This window comes from Mobula birostris, chromosome 2 (assembly GCF_030028105.1).
Source record: "Mobula birostris isolate sMobBir1 chromosome 2, sMobBir1.hap1, whole genome shotgun sequence".
In the NCBI taxonomy this organism is placed as follows: Eukaryota; Metazoa; Chordata; class Chondrichthyes; order Myliobatiformes; family Myliobatidae; genus Mobula; species Mobula birostris.
Genome location: NC_092371.1, coordinates 15,887,126 through 15,903,419, shown reverse-complemented (window position 1 = coordinate 15,903,419; position 16,294 = coordinate 15,887,126). Strand labels below are relative to the sequence as shown.

At 49.8% G+C, this 16,294-nt stretch overlaps 1 protein-coding gene across 3 annotated transcripts in view; it reads left to right on the top strand.

The window, feature by feature from the left end:
• tlr18 (toll-like receptor 18) overlaps nt 1-16,072 on the top strand; it is a 39,934-nt gene extending 23,862 nt beyond the window's left edge. The window contains exons 2-3 of one of the 3 annotated variants that reach the window (XM_072238180.1): nt 9,220-9,376; nt 11,866-16,072. In XM_072238180.1, coding sequence (XP_072094281.1) covers nt 11,884-14,316 — 2,433 coding nt within the window. In that variant the 5' untranslated portion in view covers nt 9,220-9,376; nt 11,866-11,883 and the 3' untranslated portion in view covers nt 14,317-16,072. Of the gene's footprint in view, nt 1-113; nt 243-9,219; nt 9,377-11,865 lie in introns of those variants that run through there. The other 2 variants (XM_072238173.1, XM_072238163.1) reach the window with 2 other exon arrangements.
• The last annotated feature ends 222 nt before the right edge of the window (nt 16,073-16,294 follow it).

The window sequence follows — 16,294 nt, the reverse complement described above, 5'->3', positions numbered from 1 at the left end:
CCCTGAAGGGAAGGGAGGGGGCGGGCGGGAGTAGAGGAGAAAGAGTGATGGGAAGAGTCCAAAAGGAGGGAGGGGGCGGGCAAGAGGCAGTGACTCGGTCGTCAGCGGAGCTTCGCACTGGTTGTGAGAGTCTCGCCGAAGCTATCCGACAAGTTCTGAAAGTTCGTCTTGTTCAGCGAGGAAGTCCGAACGCTGGGTTTTGCTCCGTCTCAGCCCGACCCCCAGCAGGTCCCGTACACAAGGTGAGACAGGGGTGGGGGCTGTGGGTTCGGCGCCTGACTCCTACTACACTGTGCGAGGTAGCATCAAGGTGAGGGAGGGGGTTGTCGGGGACGGAGTGTCGCGGTGAAGGCGAGGGGTTTATCTGTGAGGGAGCGCCGCGAAGAGGTGAGTGTGTGTGGGGGGGGGGGGAGCAGTTAGGGAATGCGCCTCACCTTCGGGAGAGGTGAAAGCTGAGGAAGTCGCGGCCTACGATGAAGGAGGGTCGCGGGGAGGCGGATAGCGGCGAGGGAAGGGATCGTATGGTGAGGGAGCGCCGCGGAGAGTGGGGGGTGGTGCGAATGAGGGTTCTCGTTGGCTCTGTGAATCGGGAGATGGGTGCAGTCGTAACGAGGGATGCGGAAGGAGACGCCACAGGGAAGATTATCGAAATACGCGGGTCCGCCGCAGAGAGTGCGGTGGTGTCGGTGGTCCCGAACGAAAAGCGGGGAACTTTTCGAAACGTCCAAGACGCAAGGTGTCCGGAAACTGGGGTGGGTGGGGGTGCAGGAGAAGCGGAGACGCCGAATTAAGGAGAATCTGGCATAAAATTTTAGAAATAATTAGTGGGTCAGGCATCATCGAGATCACGGGAGTCTAGGGGGGGGTTGTGTAATAGGGGCATTGAAATTGATATATTATCGTCACATACGGAAATAATGAATTTTTTTCATGCACAACTGATAATTACACGGTGTATTGAGGTTTAAAGAGGTAAACAGTAACAACGCAAAACAAAATGTAGCAGATACGGAGAAGTGTAGTGCTGGTTCACGGAACTCAGCGGGTCGAGCAGCGTCTGTGAGGACGGAGGGAAGAATTGACAAGGTTTTGGGTGGGTGTGACGGAGAGGGGAGATGGCCAGTCAAGGGAGTGGAGAACTAGGATTCAGAGGTGACTGATGGACTGAGGAGGGTTGAGGGATATGAAGCAGGTGAAACCAGGTCGGAGTGTGGTGGAGGTAATGCTTCTCCTCCCCCCCCCCCCCCCCCGTGGGTGTATGCGACCGGGAACACCTTTGGACTACCACCCCTCCCCTGCCCCCGGTTGGCCTGAGGGTCTGAGACGCTGTGGGGGGGGGGGGTTGGAAACAGAGCCCTGGTGCCTGTTGCACCCTGCTGCACTGGACAAGTCCCCAGTACCTGTCAGGTAGTTTTTGGCCAGACTCCCACTGGCAGGCGATACGTGGGGCCAGACAAGGAGAGAGGGGGAATAAATGTGAGATGGGTCTTAATAAACTGGAAAGAATGTGGAAAAAAAAAATTTACAAGGATGTTGCCAGGACTAAAGAGATTGAGTTATAAGGAAAGGTTGGATAGGCTATGATTTCATTCCCTAGAGCATAGGAGATTGCAGAGGTGTATAAAATCATGAGAGGCAGAGAGCTGGAGTGAATGCATATCATTTCCCTGATAATTCATTAAAATAGGGTCCTAAAGAGAGCTTTTAGCACATTGGCCTTCATGAATTAAAGGACTGAGTAAAGGAGTCAGGGACAGACACTACCCGGGAGATGGACGAGGTTCACAGATCTGCTGCAGGGAGAGAGTGCTGGTGTCAATAGCTCAAATAAAAGCAGCGATCTGGTCTAAACATCCCAGACATAAGGTGTTTGGGTGCAGAAGGAGTGGAGATGCCAATTTCAGGGGAATCTGTTGAAGTCTGTAAGATATTGGTGAGGTCTAATTGTGTACAGTTCTGGTCACATACCTAGAGGAAAGATCTCAATAAGTTTGAAAGAGTGCACAGAAAATTTACAAGGATGTTGCCAGGTCTTGAAAACCTGAGTTATAGGAAAGGTTGAATAGGTTAGGACTTTTTCCTGGGAGCGTAGGAGAATGAGGGGAGATTTACTAGAAGTATACAAATCTATGAGGGGTATGGATAAGGTAAATATAGCAGACTTTTTCCACTGAGGTTGGGTGGGACTAAAACTAGAGTTCAAAGCTACTCCTCAGCATTTTTTCTCCAGTCCTGCTGAAGGGTTTTGGCCCAAAACGTCGGCTGTACTTTTTTCCGCAGGTCCTGCCTGGCCTGCTGAGTTCCTCCAGCATTTTGTGTGTGTTGCTCAGATTTCCAGCATCTGCAGATTTTCTTTTGTTTCTAAAACTAGAGTTTATAGGTTAAGGGTGAAATTATTATAGGGAACGCTTCACTCAGAGTTATGAGATTATGGAACAAACTGCCATCAAAAGTGGTGAATAAGGGATTAACTGCAACATTTATGTTTGAATAAGTACGAGAGGGGTGTGAAGGGCAATGGTCCCTATGCAGATTGATGGGACTAGATGAGGGGTATCCAACAGTTTTATGCCGTGAACCAATACGATTAAGCAAGGAGTCCATGGACCCCAGGTCCAAGCAGAATAAGAGTTTGGCATGGTCTAGATGGGCCAGAGGTACTTTATACCTGTGGATCACCGGTGGGGGTTGTGAGTGGAAGTTTGAAAGATTTGGGAATTGAGGGCAGTGGGAAATTGGCTCAGGGGAGGGGAGGCAAGGCTGGGGAAGAACACAAGCTCAGCAGATTCTGCAGATGCTGGAAATCCAGAGCAAAACACACAAAATGCAGGAGGAGTAACTCAGCAGGCCAGGTAGTGTCTGTGGAAACGTATAAACAGTCGACGTTTCAAATTGAGTCAGGTAACAAGAACATAAGGCGTAGAAGCAGAATTAGGCCATTCAGCCCATCAAGTCTGCTCCACCATTCCATCATGGTTATTAATTATCCATCTCAATCTTACTCCCCTGCCTTCTCCTGGTAACATTTGAAGCCCTTACCAATCAAGAAATGATCACCCCTCCACTTTATTCAATGTCTTGGCCTCCACAGCTCCCAGTGGCAATGAACCCCACAGATTTGCCACCCTCTGGGTGAAGCAATTCCTCCTCTTCTCTGTCCTAAAGGAGCACCCCTCTATTCTGAGGCTGTGCCCTTTGATTCTAGACTCACCCACTAAAGGAAACATTGTCTCCACTTACCCTCTTTGGCCTTTCAATATTCGATAGGTTTCAATGAAATCCCCCTTCATTCTTCTGAGCTTCAGTGAGTACAGCCACAGAGCCCTGAAATGCTCCCCATATGTTAAACCCTTAATTCCTGGAACCATTCTCATGACCCTGCTTTTGACCCTCTCAAGTGCCAGCACATCTTTCCTCAGGTAAGTGCTGATGAAGGCCCAGCTGAACTCCTCCAGAATTTTGTGCGTGTCAGCGGTGATCATGTGGGGTGGTGGGGCAGCCTTGAAGAGCCAAGTGACCTCTTGCTTATGAGAATAGTTTTGTTTTTCCCCTCAGTGGACTGGAATCAAATTTAGGTGAGGGGATAATGTGGATGAGGAACAGGAGGCCTTTACTGTGGTGGGGAAGTGGGTGCTTCAGATGGAGTACAGGTGAGGGTGAAGGGAAGAGAAACTAGACCCTTGGACAAAGAGGAAACGGGCTGTGGAACAGAGCTGGAGAGATGGACAGTGGGCCGATGGCACAAGGGTGAGGGGGGAAGTGAAAGGAGGAACTGAGAGGAGTAAAGGCAGGACATGAGGAAGGCTGACTCCTAACAGGAACGGAAATCCAAAAACACTATGGGCACGTGAGTAGGAAGAGGCCGAAAAAAGTTGGGGAGGAGACCAGACAAGAGCAACAGAGGGCTCAGCTTAGATTTTTAATAGGAAGGTTGTCTCCATAAGACATGGGAGCAGAATTACGCCATTTGAATCATCAAGTCTGCTACCACCACTCCATCATGGCTGATTTATTATCCCTGTCAATCCCATTCTCCTTTCTCCTCCCTGTAGCTTTTGATGCCTTACTAATCAAGAATCTATCAACATCCACTTAAGTTTGTATAGATGCATGGATGATAGGGGTATGGAGGGCTATGGTCCCGGTGCGGGTCGATGGGAGTAGGCAGTTTAAATGAGTCAGCATAGACTAGATGGGCCAAAGGGACTGTTTCTTTACTGTACTTCTCTATGATTAAAAGTACCCCATGACATGGCCTCCACATCTTTTCCAGCAACAAATTCCACAGATCCACCACCCTCTGGCAAAAGCAATTCCTCCTCTCCTCTGCTCTAAATGGGCATCCCTCTATTCCAAGGCTGTGCCCTCCGATACCAGACTTCCCCACTATAGAAAACATCCTGTCCATGTCAACTCGACCCTGGCCTTTCAATATTCAATAGGTTTCAATGAGATCCACCCACCCCCACTCCTTCTTCTAAATTCCAACAAGTACTGGCCCAGAGCCATCAAACATTAATCCTGTTTTTCCAGGATCATTCTTGTTAACCTCCACTGGACCCTTTCCAATACCAGCACATCCTTTCTTAGATGAGGAGTCCAAAATTGCTCACAATACTCCCACGCAGCCTGACCAAATGCCTTATAAAGCCTTAACTATACCTCCTTGCTTCTCTCGTTACTACTGACCGAACCTCCAAGCTAACCTTTAGAGAATCCTGCACAAGTACTCCCAAGCCCCTTTGCATCTCCAATTTCTGAATTTGTTTGCTGTTTAGAAAATTGTCTATGGCTTTATTCCTTCTGCCAAAGTGCATGACTTTACACTTTGCTATACTATATTCCATCTGCCGCTTCTTTGCCCATTCACCATATCTAAGTCCTTCTGCAGCCTCCCTGCTTTTGCAACAGTACCTGCCCTGCTACCCGTTTTGTATCATACACAAACTTGGCCACAAAGCCATCGATTCCATATCTAAATCACAAACATTTAATGTAAAAAGAAGTGGTCCCAATACAGACAACTGCGGAACGCCACAATTCACCTGCAGCGAACCAGAAAAGGCCCTCGTCATTCACACTCTTTCCCTCCTGCTAGTCAGCCAATGCTCTATTCGTGCTAGTGCTTTTCCTCTAACATCATGGATAGGTGTTATCTTGTTTAGCAGCCTCATGGTGGCACCTTTCTCAAAGCCTACAGAAAGGGTCACTAGGTTGAAGAAGCGGCTGAAGAGAAAGGAGAGACTGAGGTTTTGGATGGGGTAGAAGCTGATAGAGAGAAGGTGTTACAGAGTCATACAGCATGGAAGCAAATCCTTAGGTCCCATTCATCCATGCCCAACAAGCTAGGCCCATCCGCTATGTTGGGGCCCAAAGACATCTAAACCTCTCCTGTCCATGTACTTACCTAATGGCTTTTAAACATTCCCAATATACTTTTTGGCACCTCATTCCCAATAAATACTGCTCTCTGTCCAAAGAAGCTGCTCCTCTTTTCCCTTTTAAACAACGTACTTTTGATCTTAAACCTACGCCCCTTTGTCTTTAGCAGATCACCCCTGGGAGAAGGACTATGTGCTTTCACTCTTTCTATGTCCCTCATCACCTTGTATTCTCTGTCAAGTCATTCCTTACTCCCAGTGAATAAAGTCCGAGTCTTCACAACCTCTCCTTGTAACTTGAGCCCACAGGTCCATGAGCAACCTGGTAAATCTTTATCTGCATTCATTATAGTTTAATAACATCTTTCTACTTCAGGGTGACCAAAACTATATGCAGTACTCCAACAGCAGCATTGTCAACATCATTTATAACTGCAATATAACTCACAACTCTTATACTCAGTGGCCTGACTGATGAAGGCCAGTGTGTTAAACACCTTCTTCAACACCCTGTCTACCTGTGGTGTGAACTATGCACTTGTACTCCTTGGTCTGTCTGTACCGGAACACACCCCAGGGTCCAACCAACCATTCACTGTATACATCCTGCCTTGGTTTGATCTCCTGAAATTTATTACCTCATATTTATCTTGATTGAAAGCCATTTGCCAATCCCCAGCTCACATACTCAACAGATCATGAATTCCCCTTGTAATTTTTGTAACCTTCTACACTGCCTACATCATCTGTTAAAGTGTCATCTGCAAACTTACCAACCAATTTTCATTTACATACAAATCATTGATATCAATTACAAGTAATGAAGGTCTCAATATCTGAGAAACCACCCTCCCTCAATCATCACTCTCTGATTCCTACCAATGCGTTATTTCCCCCTGCATCCCATGCAATGTAACCTTCCAGACTAGCCTGCCACCAGGGACCTTGTCAATGGCCTTCGTGAAGTCAACATCCCACTGCCCTTGGGAGGGAGGCGTACAGAGTTCCCAGGGTAGGTATTATCTTTATTATTTATTAATGGAGTACCATAGAGGCTTATAAGAATGGACTTATCTTGTGGTTTCTCTGGAGGCTCATGAGGTAGTATGCCAGAGGCGAATGATACCCGAAGCGTGCTGATGGGCTGGCAGTGTCCAGATTCCAAAAGAAAGGGATGCAGAAAGCATCAGTCAGTTTCGACCAATCTGCCTCCTGAAAGTCGAGGGGAAAATGGTCACTGTAGTGGCACAGAGGCTGGCCAGCAACCTGGAGAGAAAGAAGTACATTGATATATCTGTAGGAAAGTAGGAATTCCAGGGTCTCTGGGTTTTGGAACATACAAGCATGAAATGTCACCAGATTCAAGCAGCTAGGAAGGTCAAAAGAAATCTCTATGTGATCTTCCCAGACCTTATCAATGTATTCGGCTCAATTCCGAATTTGACTTCAGAGCCCATCACAACACTGGTGAAGTTGTATTTTCAAGATCTGCAGTGGTGATTCACAACAGCAGATTTTACCACAACATGGCAGAGACTGGAAGTAGGCATTATGGCAAGATGCACTCTATCTTCCCTGGCCTTCACAATGGCCATGAGGTCAGAATCAGGGCTCCAAGATGAGTGGTAGGCAGTGAAAGAACAAGTGATGGACTTCGTCTTCCCCCTATTAGGACGTACATAAATGGTATAACAATACTAACCACGACTGCAGCATGCATCAAGCGACTACTTGGAAAGCTGCAGGAAAACATCAATGAAAATCAAACCCAGCAAGTCACGAAGCGTCTCCATAGTCAAGGGATGCTGAAAGATATAAAGTTCTTCATTGGTGATGACCCAAATCCAACAGTCAGTGAACAGCCTGCCCAAAGCCTGGGTAGATGGTACAATTCCAGCCTCATCAACAGAGAACAGGTGCAGCAACTAAAGCAACACATCACCGACAGCCTGGATAACATTGACAAGACCATGCTGCCAGCAAAACTGAAGCTCTGGACTCCTATCCTGGGTGATGTGGCCACTCACTGTCAATGAGCTCCCACCAATAACCATGAAGAAGCTCAACAGAACTACCACATTGTTTGTAAAGAAGTTGCTCAGTGTCCCAAGGTGTATCAGTAACTTCAGTCTCTATGGTAAAGAAGATGTTGAAATACCTTTCACTGCCCTTACAGAGGAACTCAAGTGTTCCAAGATAACACTCAAAGACTCTCATGAGAAGACCATCAGTAACACCGCATGGACCTTATGAACTGGGTGGAAAAGGACCTCAGCTGATGCGGTGCTGCAAGCAACAGCAGCCCTTAGGCATGGAGACATTGTGGGGCAAGTCCAACAGGGCAGGAGCAGCTTTGGTCTGGCAGCAAGTGAACCCACCTGGCACAAGGCCACAATTCCAGAGTGAAGGAAGATGGTTGTCAACAAGAAGAGTCAGAGAGAAGTGTAAAGGCTGTCTCCCTGGATAAACAAGGGCAATGGATACAGTAGGAAAGCATTAAAAGGAGGAAAATCAGCTGGAAGGACATATGGGAGATGGAAGCAAACAGACTTAGCTTTCTCATCAGAGCTACATGTGATGTGCTTCCCTCACACAAAAATAAAACTTGGTGGTCCGGTGAACACCCAACTTGTGTCTTGTGCCCGATTCCGGCAACCCTCCAGCATATCCTGGCAAGCTGCAAAACCAGCCTCACATAAGGTAGATGCACATGGCATCACAGCCAGGTCTTGAAGTCGGTGGCAATCAAGAAAAAGAGGATTGCAACCAACTCTTTGCCCCTGAGAACAACTAATGCACCAACACCAGCAACATTTGTCCAGGAGGGAGGGAAAAGACCATCTAATCTCCCTCCTAAGCCAGGAACAGGACAGATGAACATGGCCCATGAGTGAAAAATGCTGGTGGATGTCAATAAACAACTCGCCTTTCTACCAGAAAATGCTACACCTGTGGAAGTGGGTTTTAGGGGACTTATAGCCACATCCACCATCGAATTGCTGAAGGAGCTAGGGATGCATGGTCAGACTCCACAGCAAACCATTGGAGCCTCATCAGAGGCTGCGGAAAGAGGCAGTCAATGGCAGCAAAAAGATCCCTCTTGCAATCCAAGATAGCATCAAGAGAGCAGGAAGACAAAACTAGGGGTGACGCTAGGACACCAGAAGTCATCGCTGAGCCATCCAGAGATGTAGCAGGCTAATCGAGGATTGAGGTGCCCACTTGTAAGGCCCAGCTTGTCAACCCTGTGCCACTCCCAACATCAAGGCAGTTCCGAGCAAGCGCTCATGACCCATTGGCACAAGAGATGCTAACATCTTATCCTGCATTTTTTGAGGGTTTTTTTTATTTCTGCACCATTTGGAAATGTCTAAATCTGTAAAAACTTGGTGGTGCTGTGAAAAGAGGAGAGAATGCTAACTGATTCCACAGAGATGTAGAGGGGCTGCAGAAAGTTGTAAACTCAGTCAGCTCCATCATGGGCACTAGCCTCCCCAGCATCCAGGACATCTTCAAGGAGCGATGCCTCAAAAAAGGCAGCATCCATCATTAAGGACTCCCATCATCCAGGATATGAGGGGGACAGGGTACCAGAATGGGTGTGGTGGGGGGGGGGAGGTAGGGATGTAACTGGACAGGGTGATCTGGGAGAGTTAGGACGTTTTGGCGAATCAGCAGGGTGGGCTGACACAGTAGAGATCCTGAGTTCTAGAAAACAAGGGTTACAAAAAGTTTTTCTAGACACAGGAACTTGTTCCTGTGCCATCTTCCCCCCTTCCTTTCCGGTCCCGATGAAGGGTCTCGGCCCAAAACATTAACTGTTTGTTCCCCTCCATAGATACTGTCTGACCTGCTGAGTCCCTCTTGCTCGAGGTATTTTGTGCCTGTTGCTTTGGATTTCCAGCATCTGCAGAATCTTTCATGTTCTTGAGAAGATATGAAGGCTTTGGAGAAAGTGCGGAAGAGGTTTACTGTATGACACCAGAGATGATTGGGTTAGTTGTAGATAACTATTGTGTGCAGTTCTGGTCACCCATTCTTTGGAGGGATGTCATTAAACTAGAGAGAGTGCAGAAAACATTCACCGGGATGTTACCAGGGCTTGACGAACTGTTTATATTTCCTGGATCACAGGAGGCTAAGTAGTGTAGGGACTATGTTGAGGTTGTTAAAGACATAAGTGAGGCCTAATTTGGAGCGTTGTGTGTGCAATTACAGGAAATATATCAGTAAGATTGAAAGAGTGCAGAGCAAATTTACAAGGATGTTGCCAGGACTTGAGGACCTGACTAATGGGGAAAGGTTGAATAGGTTAGGATTTTATTCTTTAGAGCAAAGGAAAACAAGGGAGATTTGATAGAGGTATACAACACTAGGAGGGGTATCAATAGGGTAAATGGAAGAAGCCTTTTTTAATGAGGTTGGGTCAGACTAGAATAAGAGTTAATAGTTTGATTAAGAGTTAGCAGATTAACAGTTTGCACAGACTAGATGGGCTGAAGGGACTGTTACCCCATGCTGTATGGCGCTCCGACTCGGAGCTGGAGTTTCTTGGAATAGAGAGTGTGAGAGGGAATTTGACTCATGAGGGGATGGACATAGAGGAATGGAGTCTCAGCAGTGACACCAGGGATGGAGAATGAAGCCAAGAGGTATGTGTTACCTCTTGTCCACCTTACCTATGCCTCTCATAATTTTAATGAATTCTATAAGGTTATCCCTCATTCTCCTACATTCCAAGGAATAAAGACTTAGCCCGGCTGGCCTCTCCCTCTAACTCGGACCCTCAAGTAATGTACAAGGGCAATTTGGACAGGTAGATAGATGTAATGGATGCATAATTTTTTTTCTGCACTCTTTCCATTTTAACCGTGTGTTTTCTATAACAGGGTGACTAAAACTGTACACCGTACTCCAAGTGCAGTTACACCAATCACCTGTACAACTGCAACATAATTTCCCAAATCCTGTACTTAGTGCCCACACTGATGAAAGCGAGTGTGCCAAAAGCCTTTACATCACCCTGTGCACCTGCAATATTACCTTCAATAAACTATGCACTTATACTATGAATGGTAGCGCGCGTGAGTGTAATGATAAGGAGGGACCTAGTATAAGTTCTAAGAACTTATACATTGTTGTAGGAGAGGTTTACAAATTCCTGTAAATGCATTTCCAAAATGCATCTGTGTTGAAATCCATCTGTCACTCCTCAGCCCACTCCCTAACTGATTAAGGTAATCAACGATAACCTTCTTCTCTGTCATGTCTCCTCAGATTCCACAGCTCCAAAGGAAACAATCCAAGTTTGTCCAATCTCTCATTATTCCCTCTAATCCGCCTCACATCCTGTTGAACCTCTTCTGTGCCCTCATCAAGCCTCCACTACTACTTCTCCTCCTTAAGCCCATCACCCTACTGAGGCATAGGCTGCAGAGAGCAGCTCACCAGAGTCCTCTGTCCTGCACCATTCTTTCAAGCTGTGGTCCATCTTCTAGATCAGGGGTTCCCAACCCTTTTTAATGCCATGGACCCCTACCATTAACCATGGACACCAGGTTGGGAACCCCGTTCCAGATCCTTCCTATCCCAGAGATGTTTGTTTCCGTAGCTCTGCTTTTTTTAAAGTTTGGGGTTTGCTAGTCCAACACCCAAACTTCCTCCTTCCACAGCCCGGCTTGTCACTGTACACGGCGGAGTTCAAAGCCTCCGCATCCTTCCTATAGTGGGCCGACCAGAATTGAATGTATACCTCTGATGCAACTGAATTAGAGTTATTTTGTACAACTTTATTTTGTTCACTGTACCTGTGTTGTCTGTAGCTTGATGACAGATGTTCATTGTATCTCGCTGTAAAAAGATAGCTGACAATAAAGGCGACTTCGATAGTTTTGTATAATTGTATAAATTATGTTGTTGTTCTGCGTGTGAGACCCTAAAACTTGGGACACAGAAGCAGAATTAGGCCATTTGGCCCAGCGAGTCTGGTCTACCATTGCATTACAGCTGATTTAATATCCCTCTCAACCCCATTGTACTGCCTTCTCCTCCTAACCTTTGATGCCCCAACTAATCAAGAACCTAACAACCTCCATACTGTATACCCAATGACGTGGCCCGCAGCCGTCTGTGGCAGTGAATTCCACCGTTTCACCGCCTTCTGGCTAAAGAAATTCTTCCTCATTTCTGTTCTTGACAGACATCTGAGACCGTGGCCTCTGGCCCTAGACTCCTCCACGACATGAAACATCCTCTCCCCGTCCAATCTCTCTAGGCCTTTCTACATTCAACGTATCTGGTGCTGTTGCAAGTTTTCACTGCACCGGTGCACTCATGTACTAATGGAGATACAGTAAACTCAGGCTTTGACAGTGATCCCGAATGGTCTGGTGGTCGGATTTTCCCCCGGGGAATGTCATTGTGAACCCTGTGTCTCCCAACTCCCACGGACCCGACTAACAGTCGGCTTCTGTTCTTTCCCCAGATCGGCCCTTGGCCAAAGATGCCCACGGCTCCGGTGGTGATTGGGCTGCCCGTGGTGCTGGTGTGGATCGCGGCGATCGTGGCGTCGGCCCGAGAAAGGTGCCACATCAGGGCCACGGTGGTGGATTGCTCCGGCCACTCACTGTTTTGGGTCCCTGAAGAGCTGCCACAGGACACCCAGGTCCTCGACCTCTCTTACAACAGAATAGCGGTCATACAGAACCGGGACTTCGCGCGACTGCCCGATCTGCGAGTCCTGAAGCTCAGTTACAACAACATCTCCTGGTTGGACCCGGCTGCCTTTGCCTCCAATCCCTGGTTGGAGGAGCTGAACCTCTTCAACAACTCGCTGAGCGCCATACCTGGCACTGTTCTGGCCCCGCTGACGAGACTGGTCCACCTCGAGCTCTCCAACAACTTGTACCGTGCGGCCAGTCTGAGCCCAATCTTTGAGGACCTCTCCAACCTCCGAGACCTCTCTATCGGGGGAGACCAGATCCAGTCCCTGCGGAAGGGCGACCTCTCCCCGCTGAGCCGCATCCCCCTTGACCGCTTCGCCCTGAAGACTGGCTCCGGCTTGAAGGATTACGAGCCAGGCTCCCTCTCCGAACTGAGTTCGCGCACGGTGTGGACGGACATCGCTGTGGACAGCCGGCCCTGGCTCCTGCCCGCTTTCCTGAACGACCTCTTCCGCACACCGGCCACTTCACTCCGTCTCCGGCGCCTCTTCGCGTTCACGTACTACACGGGCGACGAGGACCTTTTCCGCGGACTGCGGGAGTCGCCCATTCGCAACCTCACCTTCTTCCGCGGCAAGTTCAGCGAGAAATTACTTGGCTGCATCCTGCGTAACGTGCAGGGCTCGGCGGTGCTCAACCTGACGCTGGACTCCATCGACTTCGCCCGCTCGCCCAACGGCAGCATCGACCTGCCCGACGTCTCGGGGCTGCAGCTCGAGCGCCTCGCCCTGAGGGAGATCAGCAACCCAGACGTGCTGGTATTCAACCGGGGCTTTGTCTGGCTGGCTGGGGTCCGTACACTGCTCATCAACCAGATCAGTTTTAACTACGTTCCGTGTGGGGCGTGGCAGGAGCTGAAGCGGGCGCAGCTGATCGACATCTCCCGCAACGGACTGCGCGATGACTACATCTACAACCGACGCTGCCACTACGTGGGCACCATGCAGAATCTGGAGGAATTCCGCCTTGCCACAAACCTGATCAGTAGCCTGCGGCCCGTGGCTCTGCTGACGGTCAGTTGGCCGCTCCTCACCACCGTTGACCTCAGCTACAACCAGATCGTCGGCTGCGAGCCGCCCTGCATCTGGGGCCCGACCCTGAGCCGTCTCGTTCTGCACCATAACCCGGCCGGCCCCTCCACGTTCGCCTGCCTGCCCTTCACCCTGCGCTACCTGGACTTGTCCCACTGCCAGTTGGAGCGGCTGGAACCCGGCTGGTTCGCCCGCGCCTCCAACCTCAGCACGCTGCTGCTCGGCGGCAACCGCCTAAAGTTCATCCCGGCCGACTGGTCGGCGCCCGGCCTGCAGAGGCTGGAGCTAGACGGCAACTCATTCGGGGCCATCGGGCCCGGCACCTTTCGCCTGATGCCCCAGCTCAGGACGCTGGGCGCCGGCGACAACCCCTACCACTGCACCTGCGACCTGCATCGCTTCGTTTCCGAGGCGCGCTCCGGGCGGCTGCGACTGCTGGGCTGGCCCGCCCGCTACGTCTGCTACTACCCACCCGAGCTGGTCGACACCCAGCTGGCCGACTACTCGCCGGGTCGCCTGCGCTGCGAGGTGTGGCTGGCACTGGTGATCTCTGTCTCGGCCACGGCGCTGCTGGCGGTGGGCGCCACGCTTCTCTGCTGGCGCTACGACCTGCCCTGGTATGTTCGGGCCACCTGGCAGGTGGTGCGCTCCCGCTACCGCAGGTCAGAGAGGTCCCGGGATCCCGCCGGGTGCCGCTCCCCTCCGGCCTTCCACGCCTTCGTCTCGTACAGCCGGGCAGATGCAACCTGGGTGCGGGAGCAGCTGCTAGCGCGGCTGGAAGGGGGTCGGAGCCCGTACCGGGTCTGCATCCACGAGCGGGACTTCACCCCGGGCCGCTGGATCATCGACAACATAATCGAGAACATGGAAGGCAGCCGCAAAGTCCTCTTCGTTCTTTCCCGCAGCTTCGTGGACAGCGAGTGGTGCAACTACGAGCTGTACTTTGCGCACCAACGGCCGCTGAGCCGTTCCCTGCACGACACTGTTCTCCTGCTGATGGAGCCAATCTGTCCCCGCTCTCTGCCCAGCCGCTTCTGCCGGCTCCGCCGCCTCCTCGACTCCCGCACCTACCTGGAGTGGCCCTCCGAGCCCAGCCGCCAGCCCTTCTTCTGGGCCCAGCTCAGGAACCTACTGGGTAAGCCCGAGGACGTGGCATCCTCCCCAGCGCCCCAGCCCAGCTGATCCTTCCTGTTCCCTTTACGTCCCGCGGGGATGTCTACAGGAAGGTCCGGAAGGTCTCCACCACCACCTCCCGTAGGGGGTACAGCAAACTGCTCCTTCGGCCCAAACTTGTATCCTCTGAGCTAATCCCGTTGGACCCATATTCCTCTCAACTTTTGCCATCCATCTTGCTGTCCGAGTTGCAGTTGTACCTGCCTCCACCGCCAGGCTCGACATATTGCGAGGAATAGGTAACAGGAAGCAAGGAACAGGGAAGAACTTTGTTTTGCGCGCATCCATGCAGACCATTTTCTTACACAGCGTATTGAGATGGTACAAGGGGAAAAGCAACAAGAGACTGCAGGATAAAATGTTACAGTTGCAGAGAAAGTGTGGTGCAGGCAGACAATACGGAGGTAGATCCTGAGGTGAAAGGTACATCTTATCCATTCAGTAACAGTGAGAGAGTTCTTGAGCCTCGTTTATGTACTGTATCTGAATGGGCAGTGTTGTGGACAGCGTAGAAGGTAGTCTAAGGATGCAAAGATGGGCAAAGAAACGGCAGATACAGCTTAATCTGGCCAAATGTGAACGTTGGGGGGGGGGGGAAGGTCAATTGTAAAGGCACTGTACAGTGTTAATGGAAAGACCCTTAACAGTGTTGTTAAGCAGAGGGATCTTCAGGTCCAAGTCCATTGGTCCCTGAAAGTGGCAGCACAGGTTGATACGGTCATGAAGAACGACATTTGGCACTCTTCCCTTTATTAGTCGGGACACTGAGTTCAAGAGTTGAGAAGTTCTGTTCTTGCTTTATAAGACTCCAGTTAAGCCACATCGGGAGTATAGCATACAGTCTGTATTGGAAAGATGTGCAGCTTCACAAGGTTACTGCATGGATTACAGGCTACCGAGAGTTTAGGTAATTTTGGGTTGGTATCTCTGGAGCGGAGGAAGCTGAAGGGAGGTTTGTAAGATCGTGAGAGGCATGAACAGAGTAGACACACACCATCTTTTTTTCCAGGGTTGAAATGTCTAATACTGGAGATGGTGGTGGTGTGGGGGGTGGGGGTAAATTTTTACAGAGTGGTGGGTGCCTGGGGTGAATGCATCAGAAGGAGGTGTGAATACAGGTTGGTGAGTGAGGGGACACGTGAGACACAGAATCTAATGAGAATCCCGGAGTTCCCCAGCAGGCTGAATGCTCTCTTTGGAGAGGAAAGAGCAGTTGATTGCTCGATCAATGGTAATTGGATTGTTATTGTCACACGTTACAGTGCACCGCTCCGAGTCTCCCGGACCTTTGCCCTGTCACAGAGATCCTCCCACCGCCCCTCCCATGTCTCTGCCTAGTGCAGAGAGAGTGAATCCTTCTGTGGCCGCTTACACCAAACACCAGTTTTGAGGGGGTGGCTGGGGGACCGTAGCGCGGTGGAGATGGGCGAGGCACAACTCTTGCTCTGCACGGGTGAAGAGGACATAATTGAGGTGCTTCTTTGACCACACAAGCCTTGGCGGTCCTCTCTCTGTGCCCAGTGTGGGGGCACAGTAGACTGAAGTCCATGAACTCTCTGCCTGCAGTTTCTCACCCCACAGGCGCTGCTCAGCATCTGCAAGTTTTAAACTTGCTGCGGAGGGAGGGAACTCCGACAGACAAATTCTCCACCCTCTTCTGCTGTCTGGTGGTGGAGGGGCCCCAGTGTAGTATTTCCTCTGTGGCTGTGGATTTGCAGCATCTGTGGAATCCCTTGTGTGTATAATACTTGTTATCAAATCTGTTCAGTGTTATATATTTATATATTTTTAAAGTATTTTATGAATAAAGTATATTTTGAAATAAAACAAAACTGCTGACTGATCTGGGCAGGAAATGGAAGGAGGGAGGTGCGAGGCGAGAATGTAGGGACTGAGAATAAGAAGCTGGTGTCTCATCTTAAATCTGTCCCTCTTGCTTTTGCTATCTGACCTTACTTCACATTTGGTGTTGGAATTGGTTTATTGT